The 13612-nt window shown below is 30.6% G+C and overlaps 2 protein-coding genes across 7 annotated transcripts; one reads left to right on the forward strand and one right to left on the reverse strand.

Moving 5' to 3' along the window:
• Positions 1–188: 188 nt before the first annotated feature.
• LOC108686616 (maltase 1-like) lies at positions 189–8897 on the reverse strand. 2 transcript variants are annotated; one of them, XM_018192017.1, is made up of 9 exons: positions 8619–8897; positions 4281–4659; positions 3938–4188; positions 3730–3855; positions 3424–3650; positions 3173–3353; positions 2623–2849; positions 890–1039; positions 189–768 (listed from the first exon to the last, which is right to left on the reverse strand). In XM_018192017.1, exons 1-9 carry the CDS (start codon positions 8724–8726, stop codon positions 687–689), a joined length of 1731 nt encoding a protein of 576 aa, XP_018047506.1. In that variant the 5' UTR covers positions 8727–8897; the 3' UTR covers positions 189–686. The 2 variants fall into 2 exon arrangements, with proteins under 2 accessions (XP_018047506.1, XP_018047505.1); XM_018192016.1 differs by lacking the exons at positions 189–768; positions 890–1039 and adding an exon at positions 1792–1816 and having other exon boundaries at positions 8619–8812.
• On the forward strand, positions 8821–13552 carry LOC108686617 (vesicle transport protein USE1). Of its 5 annotated transcripts, none has more exons than XM_018192018.1 (6): positions 8821–9131; positions 9335–9540; positions 9903–9952; positions 11324–11562; positions 12303–12629; positions 12759–13552. In XM_018192018.1, the coding sequence occupies exons 2-6, from the start codon at positions 9370–9372 to the stop codon at positions 12797–12799; spliced, it is 828 nt and encodes a 275-aa protein (XP_018047507.1). In that variant the 5' UTR covers positions 8821–9131; positions 9335–9369; the 3' UTR covers positions 12800–13552. The 5 variants fall into 5 exon arrangements, with proteins under 5 accessions (XP_018047507.1, XP_018047509.1, XP_018047508.1 ...); XM_018192020.1 differs by having other exon boundaries at positions 9398–9540; XM_018192019.1 differs by having other exon boundaries at positions 8821–9121.
• The last annotated feature ends 60 nt before the right edge of the window (positions 13553–13612 follow it).

Consider the following 13612-nt stretch of genomic DNA (forward strand, 5'->3'; position numbering starts at 1 on the left):
AAGCTTATTGATTGGCTATAAAATAGAGAGATCCAAGGATCTCTCTATCCTGAACACATTTGTCGTACGACAAAAACACGAATGAAATAATAGTATCCTTAACCAGCCATGGAGAAAAAAACCATAATATTAGTTAATTGAAAATTGAATACGAAAAAATACTTCATATTAATTAACTGTATTATTATAATACAGATGTATACCAATTGTCGCTATTGTTGTATACTAATTGGCAAATTTGAAATTATATAATCTCAAACACTCAAATGCAAGAATAAAATTTAAGAGTACATTGAAGACATTTTTTATGTCTTCAACACTTTTAAACGATTCTAACGATGAAGGCAATGAATAGTAAGTAACAGTAGTACTGAACAGGTTATACCTTCTTTTCAGCTTCCTGAAAGTGGATCTTATTTTTCTGATGACACAAGACCAATAAAAATGATATATAATTTACTATTAGCTCATAATCCATTTTAAACATTTTTTCACATTTTTAGGATCTCGAGTTTTTATTGTTTTTTAAATTAAAATTCAGTTTAATTTTACATAATCGTTTTGACATACAACTTTATTTTCATCAGTCTCGTATATTGAAGCAAAATAATAATGACGCAATCATATATAGCTGATTGCTTTCATAATTTGAACCTTTTGGATTGATTTAATTATAATTGGATTGATTACGATTCCTCTTTCGGTACAAATGTTAAAACCAGTGTGCTTTTTGGCGATATGGGTACAGCATCCGACGGCAGTTTCATCCTACAAAAGCGATAAAATTCCAGTATTAAAATAAAGTAATAGGTATTAAAATGGAAGAAATACTTATTAAATAGATAAAGTAATAAAATAGATTTTTTACAAATTTTAAAAAGACTCTTACTTCATAACTTTCGTATTTTGAACGTAGTTAGGACTATGCGCAACTACACTGACTTCCTCCGATATTCGCGGTATTCCGGATAAATTTATAGTGGCTAGTTCTTCCCCAGTCTGATACACTACGAGATATCCAGGATTGCCACTTTTTAGCCTATAAATTTAATTTACATATTTATTGATATACTTTCGTATTTTGATTAAGTATAGCAAAATATGTTGAAGAATATATATAATATAAAATATAAGTTATATATGAAATCATGTATACTGCCGATCAAAAATTTAAGATTGACCAGTATTCATAGTCCATTCTTATTTAAAGATTGTCTTAAGTAACGTCTAAGATGGCTAATATGGTCTTCGGATTGATTTCATCTTATAACATCTTAAGTACATAAGATGGTGTTAAATATAAGAATCGATTATGAATATCGATCTATGATCTAATTTACATTGTGTTTCTCTTAATTGTTTAAATGACAACAATTCACCTAATTATTTAAATGAGATATGAGTATGAGGTTTCAAATGATACAGAAAAGACACATATGTTAAAAAAAAAAAGTCTTTTAAGTCGATTTTTATGGAAAATACACTTTAAAAATCAATGCTATTAATATAATGTAAGAAAACTCAAATGTTTAACGAGCTGTTATGTCTGCATAAATTCCCATTGTCCGAGCTGAAATGTGACAGGAATTACTTTTTTATGGATTGGAATCATTCTAAAGAGTGCCGAAAAAATTTGAAAGTCGAAAAAGATGGACCTCATATATATATATATAGTACATATATATGAGTCACACCTCGTATATATACACTTTTAACTTTTGCCATTGATTAGTTTTATTATATTCTTACAGTCAAGTTTTTATAGCAAAGTGTAATTGCGATACGATTATTTAATACTGCGTGGACTCACCAACTTCTGTATCGAATATAAGGAAGCGTGGAACAAAAAAAAATTCTTTAGTTAGTAGTCTATTATAATATATTTATTATGTGAGCAAAGCACTTTTGTTACCTCGCATTTTTAAGTCTATTCAATATCAAAAATGCTGAAGAGTTTTATCCGTTAATTTTATCTGTTATGAAGTTGTACAATCGTATAATTGTACTATTCAATACGAGATACAAATTAAGCAAAACATGTCGCTAAAAGCACTGTGAAAATATGGGTCAAGACATTTTTAAGAATTCAAACACAATGAATAGAATAAAGAATAATAAACAAGAAATAATTTCAACCTATTAGAAACTAGATAGCTGGAATGCACGATTTCAGATTTAAATCCGTAATTTCTTTATTTCTTTCACTGTGTCTGATCTGTGTTTAATAAGAGTAACTGAATATAAGTCAATTGTGTTGTGTATGTTACATGAAGATGAATTTGATTATCCAATTAAAATCTATTTTTTTATATTTTTTTTTAGTATAAATATATACTCTACTCTTTCTTATGTATAAATAAAATTTTAAAAAAATTAAGAAACAAATTGAAATAATTAATGTTTTCAAAATTCCAATCGATAGTAATTAGATTAATAATATATATACTATTCTGTTGTCCATAAGGCTTCTAAAAATGGTTCGCGAATATAATATTTAACTTTCATTCATTTATATTTCGATTTGATTAAAATGTATGTAAATTCTTAAATATGATGATTACCACACACATATTATATATTAATTTTTAAATAAATTGTTAAATTTAAAGAAAAATTATTTACCTCGTATATACAAAGACTGTCCCGTTTACTATTCTGAGCGTCACATGCCCATGGAGGAATGTTAGACCACTTCGGGCACTTGACAAGGTCGCAAAAGCATCCTTTGCGGACATGACATCGTCCATTCGAAGAATTGGTGTACCCGGTAATAACATGGTCATTAATACGATACTATCGGCGACTTCTTTAGGCATGCGTTGCCTCAAGGAAAGCTGTTTGCCATTCACCTATTTTTGATTGACAAATAAATATATTTAAAAAATCAAAGATTTAAAACAATATTAAACAAAGTATCTTTAAGATCATAATGTGAATATACAATTAAGAAATTAAAGTCTTATACAGTCTGGATCTTTAATGCCTCAATAACTCGATGTGAATTTCACACACACACACACACACACACACACACACACACACACACACACACACACACACACACACACACACACACACGCACACACACACACAATCCAACTTGAAATTATATAATAATTACAAACATTTTTAAAATTATGTGATAAAATTAATCTTGTTATTTCTAACTTACGTTCCACGCAGGCCATGATGTAACCGCAAGCCATTGTCTTATGCTCCTAAGCAGATCCGTCGCGTTTATGCTCGCATTGGCAGTAGTGAGAAAATGTGAATTCTGCGGTAGATCAATCGTAGTCTTATCGTTATAAACTTGCAAAATATCTGCACGGATGTCATCTTGCAATGCAAATAATCTATAAATAATAGCATCACGTTAGTAAATATTGATGTCATATCTAATTACAAAATTAAGAACAAGCATACCCTTTGCCAGCGGTTTCATTACGAACGATCTTTTGCCACTTTGACAACACTGCAGCGTTTTCTGAACGATCGCGTGTATAAATGTGTACCAGGGATTGATAATTGTTCGGTTCAACGGGAAGAATACTTCTGGATTCGTCATGCAGATCCGGATCTTCCGTTAAATATTGCGTGTTTGCCAAACGAAAACCACTAATGCCCAATTTAAGCCAATGAGTAAAGATATCCTTTAAAATAAATAGGACATAAAATATAAATCAAGATATGGTAAATTGATCGATTAAAGTAGAACGCGAAAAAACCTACTTCAAATTCTGCCACCACTGCTGGGTTGTTATAATTCAAGTCAGGTTGCGATTTATTAAATTGATGAAGATAATATTGACCCCTTTGTTCATTCCATTCCCACGCGGATTCACCATATATACTTAACTGCAAAAGCATATTTTAATTTAATATGCGTTATTCTCTTTCTGTGTCAGAGAATTACTTGTCAAAGAGAAGCTTAACTAACCCAATTATTCGGAGGGTGTCTTTCTTTTCCGCTGTTAGAGCTGGTTATTCCATCAGCCCAGACATAATAGGACGTGAATGGATCCTGCCTTTTTACAGATTGTTTAAACCATGGATGATTAATGGAGGAATGGTTAGGATCCAATTCCAAGAAGATTTGTTGATCTTTTTCATTTGCTATCTTAATAAGATTTTCCAAATCACTGATGTTTCCTAATTCTGGTTTGATGGCTTTAAAATCTATGACTTCTCCTACCATGAAAAAATAAGAATATTAATTAAGATTACAATTAATATAATATATTTTAGGAAGATAAAAGTGTGACTTTTGAGTGTATACATACCATTTGCGCTTTCCTTCACCAGAGATGAGAGAGAAATAGCTCTGATATGTTGGTTTTTCAAATCGCTCAGTGTACGTTCCAGTTCTGTCAAGTCATTGTTAAAAACATCTGAGACATCTAGCTCAACAATTGCGCTCTCCTCCCACAGTTCTTTCGGTTCAGGAGCAGAACACTTTGGTGCCATTACAATGATGGCTATGGCACCAGCTAACATAGCTGCCCATATCAGCCAAAAGAAAATGAACAAGGCCCATCTCAATCTAACCCAGAACGGATCGTTTGCAAATTTCATCAATTCTTCTTTTCCCATTCCAGAGAACACTGTCTTCACCATCTCAATATCGATTTTGGCGTCGCCATTTTCCGAGATAAATTTCACCTATCAAAGAAGCATATTATGAAATAACTCAAATAGAGAATAAAAAAAATAATGATAATTATAAATATGATAATTATAAAGTGATGATAATTATAAATATATCAAAAGAAAATTTATAATATAATTATAAATATATTATATTGTAATATAATTCAATATATCAGACTAACATGGTAATTGATTTTCAAAATATTAAAGAGCTGATTAAAGTTTTAAGTATAAATATAATAAAAATATATACAATAATAAATACAATTTAGACTGTTCGCGTTGTTTGAAATTTCTAAAAATTATTACTCTTAAAGTAAGAAAACTATAATAACTTATCGAATTAGATCTTGCGAATATTATAGACACGTATTCACGCAAAACGTATTATTGATTGGCGTTCGGTAAGAAAATTTCTCATGTTTCTAAACTGTCGTTGTATTCCAAGTATTCTCGAATATTCCGCATGGAACTTAGGCTGAGTTTTTGATAAACTTCAGCTGTCTTATTCTCTTATTCTTTTATACTCTAACTCTTTTACACTTTTTTATTTAATAGGTACCGCAGTTTATCCTTATTGGAGCACGCTATCAACGGCCGTCTTCGATCGCATGCCCGTGACGCGTCTCATTTTACGTTATGCATTTATATTAGTGCTTTACATATAATTGGTGCTTTCCAGTAAGAATACAGTCAGACACAGTGTAGTGAATTATTACATTCTTGTTTGCCTACGTTAAACAAGGATGAAAAGACTCATCTGTGTCTGACTCTATCTGACTGTGTCCTTGCTGGAAAGCACTCAATATCTTATAATTCTAGCCTTCATCTTCAGCGCACTAATAAAAATTACATATCGAAATCATTACAAATTACATTTCATCATATAATCCATCATGTAGACTCTAGTAGTCAATCTCTACGCTACGTATTTTTTATTAACTATATATTTTTCCATAACCAGTTGGCATGCTCAAAAGAATAAGGACTGGTTATTCCTTTTGGTAAATTTTACTTGTTGGATAAGTAGCAAGATTACCTAATCACATGCGCAGATTGCCAAATTTATCTAATAAGTAAAATTTACCATGGAACAACCGGACCTAAGATCTTTAAATGTAACAATTATTTAAAACATGAAAAAATTTTTTTTTAAATTTATGGAAAAAAGATGAAGAATAAACTCGGATCCTAATACAAACAACAGCGCTTTAATCGAACTCTGATTAGTGAAAAGCCAGACGTGAGAGTAAAATTTACCTCATCACCTATTTTTTCATCAATCAATGTTCCAAAGCGTTATTGTTCATATGAGAATCCGAGCTAACTTTAAAAGTACGCAGAGGGATGAATAGAGAATTTTCTTAAAGGGATGTTGGATGTTGGTCAAATTATCGAGCCATTATAGTTCTATAAAAATCTTTAAATTGATTAATAGAATGGACTAACTTGGAATGTCTTGTCTGCATCAAGTGCAAGAGGCGCAAAATTTATTCACATTTTTCTAAAAAAGAGGTTTGAACCCCTTGATTCAGTGAATAACGCAACCATAATAGAATGTTTGATATTGAAACACTGACAAAGGTCTAAGATAATATTTTCTTTGCCATTTCATCTGTTAGTTTAGTTTTTGAATAATCAGGAAAAATAGTGAATTACGGAACGAGTATAGAAGATAAGCAGAGATAATCCAATAAGTGACACGAGCACTGACGAGGGATGAGCTCACTACGATCAGTTGCTTATTACACGCGTATTATACATATACGCGCGCGCGCGTATGTGTGTGTGTGTGTGTGTGAGGGGAAGGGGGAAGGAGTAATTATTCAGAACATCCCCGCCACTTCAATTTTGATTAGGCTCATTTGCGTTTTTGCATAAAACGAAAGAATCTAGCAGAAAGAAGTGTCGTGGTGTCATTCTGATTCATAAACCAATATTAATCATTAAAATTGCCCAGCCAACGAGAATGGATTAAAATTTCTTTAATGCGTACTTTAAATCCATGAAAATGGATTGAATCCGAACTAACACCGAATATTCGAAAAAAAAACATTCATCTTTAAGAGTTACAAGTTTTATTCCTAAGACATTTATAATAATTATATCTGAAATTAATTACTTCAAATTGATATTTAAAAAATGATATTAAAAAATTAATGGGATTCGAACCTGGGACTCCTCTGGATTATGAATCTTCTACAATACCCGGTATTTCTTCAATTAGTAAAATGTTATTCATTCTCTACTTCAATTACAACCAGCTAAACTAGTAACGAAATTATATAGATATGATAAAAATATCATCATTTAATAGACATAGTAATAGACATAATAAAGTATAAACAATTTATATTACTATGAGACAATATTGGGTAAGTGCTGAATAATTTAATCTCTTGGCCGATGTCGCATGGTTAGTCTAATATTCGAGCTTGTTCGACTTAATTTGTGTTCACATCGATCATTCATTTTACTTCTCAAATCAAAGAGAAACAAATGAATACAGCTCAATTATTTTTACGTTATAATTTTTTTGAACTTAGTTGGAATAAAAAATAAAAAATTTCCTATAATTTTAAATAATTTAAGTAGCATTTATGATCAAGTTTTAAATAAAAACTTTTTATATTCAATTAGATTGAAAAACTGCATTTCATATTCAGAATATTGAATTAAGCAGATTGCACAGAAATTGCTGATATTATTTTTTAATTTAACTGAATTTAAAAAATCGTATTTTCTATTCACAATTCTGAATTGAGTAGTATTCACGATGCACAGAAAATGTTAATATTATTTTTGGATTTTGGAAAGGCATAAAGATATGCTCTATGCAATATCCTATAAATGAATAAAAATGCATTCAGAATTGAAAAGAATTAATTTTAACATGAATCCGTATTTCTGAAAATCTGAATCCAGTTTAATCCATTTCAATCTTCGTTTACTAGGTGATAACTGTTCAAGTTAGAAAAACTGTTACAGCCATGAAAAAGATCCTTCTCTGTTCTTGTCATGCGTGAAAGAATTGTACTCATATGGAATTCATTTTCAACTTAGCACGCAAAGCAAGATTTAATTTTTAAAAATTGCCTTCGGTTTTGCGGAGGCAGCGGAGCGGAAACTCTTCGCGCATATATTCTTATATTAATGGCTTTGTTCAGCAAAATTTTTTTGGTTTATTTTGCAACCGTTGTAAGTTTTCTTTGCGCTGATTGGATTATACTTTTAGTTTAAGAGAATGATTCAATCTCAACAATCATAAAACGATCGCATAAAAACTCCTGTCTTCCGAAGTTGTAAAAGATGATGCAATGTCCGCGAAAATAACGAAGCCCAGGCGACTACCGTACAGGTAGCTGCAAATGCTTTTGAAACGTTTTTTAATTGGTCAGTTTGTACAATTCTTTCTTCTAATTGGTCCATCAAATGCTTCAAAGCATTTGTAGCAAGACTTTGATCACAGCCATAATCAGAACTTGTCTTAAAGAACTTCTTTATTAAATTTTTCTTTAGATGCTCAGCAGCCAATGAAATAATTCGTAGAATATCTAAAGATAAATTTAAGGAAATCTTAAATATAAGGCCTGTGATCTATGAATACGAATAATAGGCTGCATTCGCTTAGACGTTTATAACGCTTGTGAATCAATTGTCCTTGTTTAATAAACAACAAGAATGAAACAAAAAGCTTAGTGTGAGGGCCAAAACTCAGCCAAGAATAGAGAAGGAATCTTTTTAATGGCTACGATAATTTCCTAACCTGAAGTCAACTTTAATAATCAATATCTCGGATTCAAGAGGCAGAGCGACTTTTTTTCCGCCAGGTTCTTTCGTTTCATACAAAAACGCGTCGAACCGAATTTCATGAAAATTGAAGCGGATGGAGGTATTCTAAATAATTAGATTAGAATTTCAGAAATCGAAAAGCATAAAAGCGAGATGATCGACACGAAGGAGATTCTCACCTCGGTGGTCTTCTCATCCTTCTCAGTTGCGATTTTCGCGGTGCTATCCTCCTTAAGCATCCGCTCCTGTACATCCTGATCCAAATCCTCGCTATTTCGTTTGCCCATGATGACTGACGACAATACAGCTGTTATTCTTTTTGTTACTATTGCGTTGTGTGCGTCTATGCAACAGCTGATGCTGTTGATCGTTACTAATCGTTTCTGATCAATATCTTCTTTCTTCTCCTGCTCCTTTAGCCTTGGCCAACAGCCTCGCCCTGCTCCGGCTGCTCGTCCGATGATGTCCGATCAGTCCGACACCCAGTCGACCTAGTCTCGCCGACGAAACCAACTCCCTCGATGGTGATCTGGAGTACTAATTATCGGTAGCCGGTCAAACTGGGTCGAACCGTGTACCGCCATAGATCTTATATGGACTGACAATTGCTGACAACACATATAAAATCGTGTCTATACTTCTCTTTCTGTTTCTGGATCCGGAAGTGCAGCAGGGCTATTCTGTAACTCCATGTAACCCATAATTTATATATTGGGTTGTCCGGAAAGTTCGTGCCTATTTTGAAGGAAAATTGAAACGCAAGATTTAAATTTTAGTATACATTTATTAAATTATATAGATTAGTCAGCACGAACTTTCCAGACAACCCAATAATAAGAAATTTACAGTAAAATTGTAGAGATTTCAAGCAATGCAAACTATATTCTTAATTTAGAGATTTGTTCTATCAGCGAGTTGGCAATATTGTACATGACATATGTTGAACGGAATATTGTAGAGCACGAAGCTTTCCTTGCCATCAAGTCAAATTTATGCCAAATGATTCAAATGACCAGGCTGGAAATCAATGTCAAGCGACTTCTAACACGCTGCGAATTAATAGCAAAGGATGATCCACACCAAGACTGGAAGCTCGAAAAAGTGCGCGAGCTACTTCTTATTTCTACGTTTCTATTATGTTTTTATTTAATATACGTTACAGTTAAAGTTTTATGAGTATAACTTCATACAATTGCTTAAAGTAAAAAGTAATTGAGATAATTTCATTAGATGATTATAGCATTTATTCTTGTTTTTATATGAATCAATGTATGCTTATATATGTATGTTGAGTTATTTTTATATATAATATATATAAAACTGACTTTTAGAAAATATAGAAATTTGTTATGTATAATCTATAATAGCACACACATAAAATTTGCTACATACATAATATTTATATTGTACTATAAATACTTGCTGATTATACAAGTTTTGTTTATATAAATTCTTTGTTTCAGTATATACTTTCTCTAGATGACATGATGAACAAACTGCAGACTTCACCAAAGTAATATAATTTTAGTTATAAAATATAATATGTATTATTTATTATTAATACTTACGTATTAGAATATAGTATATACATAATGTAACCAGATATTTCAAATGATTTCAGGACATGATTTCTACTTTTGAAATACTTGTTCCTCTGTCTCATTAAACATATTAAGTATCTCAATTTTAGTAGAAAAGTAACAAAAATATTTTATAAATCTTTTCAAATTATGAAATACAATATGAACTGCTTCCAAAAAATATCTTAACTGTTGAGTTTTTTTCTGAAATAAACAAAATGTGGACAACAAAAAACTCAACTTTGAGTTTAATTTTAAAAGCAATATTAATAATAAGAATTAATTATTATTTCAGTTGAGAGAATTTTTTTTATGTATATTTCTTAAGGATTTATTAATCTTGTTAAAGCAGATAATTTTAAATCATAATTACAAATAATTGAATTATTTTTTAAAAATAAATTGTTATTAATATTTATCTTTACATCTATATATTTTTTTCTCCCCCTTTCTTAATAACATTCCCACTTTAGATTCAAAAATATCTGGTCACATTAAATATGCAGAATGTTCTCAAACTTGAATAATTAATAGCGAACTCTTTTGTAGACTTAACTTAACGACTGTTGTTAATATATAAACGAGCTGTTGAGTGATAATAATATTAATATTAAGAGTTATAAAATAAGTCTACAGATTATTTCGAAACGAAAAAATCCAAAATGTCAAAGTTATAATTTTTAAACAAGAAATTTAAAGTTGATCATTGAAATTGTCAAAATTCAGATGTGACATCATTCAGTGAAAATGTTCCTAAATATCAGTATTCTTGATACTAAGATAACCTTCTGCAGATTGTTCTTATAACTGCTTTTTAATTTGATTATATTCATACACAAGTTATTAAGTAATAAAAGTAAACATTGAATATTTTGGTAATAATAACAAGAATAAATCTTGAGTATCACTATTGAAAAAAATGATACATATCAAACTGTCAAATTTTTTCTTCTCTTTTAATTGGCCTATGATTCCGAACTGTCAAAGATATTATATATAAATGATAATTCACACCTTCATCGTGCTATGTCTATACATTCGAATTTCTATAATTGGACTTTACCTTGAGAAGGTGATATTTTTTTAAGAATGAGGTAATTTCAATGGTAAACTTTAAACATTTTTTATTTTAAAACTGTTAGCCTCAAGATTTGGATTTTCATTTTAAAATAACTTGGGGATTTCACTGTTAACTGCACTTGTGCAGTCTAAGACGATCTGCACATTTTAAAAATTATATCTAATTATTATTATATTCGCAATATTAAAGATGTTTGTGTAATATTAAAAAATTGAATTTATAGTAAACCATCCAAGGATACCATGATGGGCTACATTAAGCGGATAAATTTTCTAAAAGGAGTCATAAATGCAATGAAGTTGTCAAATCCAGTGGAGAGAGTGGTTGCCGCACAATTGTTATCGAAAAATTCAATGTCCACTAACAATTCCGCCAGTACAAACATTACAACGCAAATACATCAGAAGACTGTCGCTAAATACAATCGGGAATTACGGGCGGAATTATTTCATAACAACAGAGGTAACTTATATATATATATCTCATGCTGGGCCAATTTTAAGTGACTTGATTATAGCGGGTAGCTTATCGATGATTCATGGCATTTATGTTTGTTATATTTATTAACTTTCCGTGAAGGTGGAAAATCAATATGGATCATATGTGAATATATCTCATGCCCCATACTGTACTTTATCATAAATATACTATAATTTAGTATTATTAGTAACAACGCACTCTTCAGTTGCATGAAACCGCGGCAATGAATGCGCGCGGTACTTTTTAAAAAGTTATAGAAATTTATCTTGCTGGGATATATCAGATCCCACTTGGTTCACGGAGGGTTTAAATAACATGTATTTCATAAAAAAATTACAAAAATTATTATAAAAAAGAAGACCTAATATATCAATATGTATAATATATTACAATTATATATTATATAAAAAAAATTATTTTATAACTATGTTCTTTTTGTTTATAATTAATCAAAATTGTTTATAATTAATATCAAACAAGGGCACAATCAGATTCCCACTTGAGTTATCCACTCAAGTGTTATCCTTCTTTAACATTCAATGAATAACAAGGAATGATATATAGATAACACTTGTCAAATGAGAATCTGAACATAACTCAGCCTGAACAGAAAATCTATCATACATCATTGGTGATTCATGCAGTATAGAACGTGTTAATTATAAAACTAAGATAGATTTTTATATATAATTCTCGACATTAAATCTCATTATATGTTACAGAAATAAATAAGGATGGTATACGACAGAGATTATCAAGCTCTAATATCAAGGATGAAGATCTGGACGCTATTTTGAAGTATAATCGTAATATTCAGGAGAAGATCGCTGAGAATATGCTCTCTATGACCAGCACTATGAAGGAACATGCATTAGCGGCTAGTGCTATCATAAAAAAAGATATCGGCATGCTGGAAATGTCTGACAAATTGACTGATGTAAATGCTATTAATTTAAAAAAGGAATCCCTGAAGTTAGAAGAGCATACGAACTCAAAATGGAGATGCTGGGTATGGCTTATGATAGCTTTCGTTCTGATTGTATTTTTTAGTGAGTATTTCATATGTTAATTATACAAATGTTTTTTAGGGACAATGTTATACTGTTGCCAGTAGGTTATAAAAATATTAGTAGCTGAATTGTCATTTAACTTGCATTAATATTTTTTATGTATTTCAGACATGGTGTTATTTATGAAAGTGACAAGGAAAAAGATTTAGGTAATTTTCTTTATTGAGGTGTTATCAATCGCGATTGAAATGCATGGCTATGTGTTACAATGCATCTGACTATGTAAGTCATTGGACTGATATTATGATGATAGAATTGTATAGCCGTAAGTGCTTGTGCCACCTAAAACCACTTGAAAATCTGGTAAATATATTACAAACTAGCGACAATCATACATCAATCATTTATAACTCCATTCAACATCGTTATATGTAATTTAGCTTATGCACAATTTGATAATAATGTCCAAATATTTCTTGAAACATCCCTTGTTTCTAATGATTGTAAATGATGGAATTTGATCCTCTGTGTGTGTGTGTGTGTGTGTGTGTGTGTGTGTGTGTGTGTGTGTGTGTGTGTGTGTACACATGAATCTTTATGTATTGTCCATGTATTACATAGATCGTTTTTTTATGCATAATAATCTGTTATTTTTGTTATAAACTCAATAAAATTCTACTATGTATATATTTAAAGTATGTGTACATATCTATTGAATATCCACAAGATAGAAGACTGTCCCTCCATATGGATAGTCGGCACATTTTTATCCTGTGGCTGTAGCACGTTCACTTTCGACGATACGATTTTATCGACAATGTTAGAAAACGGATAGGCGATAGTGTTTTCAACGATAACAGGAAAAAGGCCGGCATAATTTTTCAGATTTCTCTCTGGTCCAACGATGATGACGTTTTTTTAAACGATCGCTTTACGAATATTCAATGATCGCTCTATGAATATTCAAGTGATTTATAAAAAAAATATAACAAAGTCATATGAAAATTATTTATATATATATA

This window comes from Atta colombica, unplaced genomic scaffold (genome assembly GCF_001594045.1).
Source record: "Atta colombica isolate Treedump-2 unplaced genomic scaffold, Acol1.0 scaffold187, whole genome shotgun sequence".
Lineage (NCBI taxonomy): Eukaryota > Metazoa > Arthropoda > Insecta > Hymenoptera > Formicidae > Atta > Atta colombica.

What these genes read in the sequence shown, in the direction of transcription:
- LOC108686616 (XM_018192017.1), bottom strand. Translation starts at nt 8,726, where the DNA reads ATGGGCAAACGAAATAGCGAGGATTTGGATCAGGATGTACAGGAGCGG. An exon ending in GGTGAAGGAAAGCGCAAATG is followed by an intron (nt 4,189 to 4,280) that starts GTATGTATACAC and finishes TTTTCATGGTAG; the next exon opens with GAGAAGTCATAGATTTTAAA. An exon ending in AATGAAACCGCTGGCAAAGG is followed by an intron (nt 3,354 to 3,423) that starts GTATGCTTGTTC and finishes TATTATTTATAG; the next exon opens with ATTATTTGCATTGCAAGATG.
- LOC108686617 (XM_018192018.1), top strand. Translation starts at nt 9,370, where the DNA reads ATGACATATGTTGAACGGAATATTGTAGAGCACGAAGCTTTCCTTGCC. An exon ending in AAGACTGGAAGCTCGAAAAA is followed by an intron (nt 9,541 to 9,902) that starts GTGCGCGAGCTA and finishes TCTTTGTTTCAG; the next exon opens with TATATACTTTCTCTAGATGA. An exon ending in CGTTCTGATTGTATTTTTTA is followed by an intron (nt 12,630 to 12,758) that starts GTGAGTATTTCA and finishes TATGTATTTCAG; the next exon opens with ACATGGTGTTATTTATGAAA.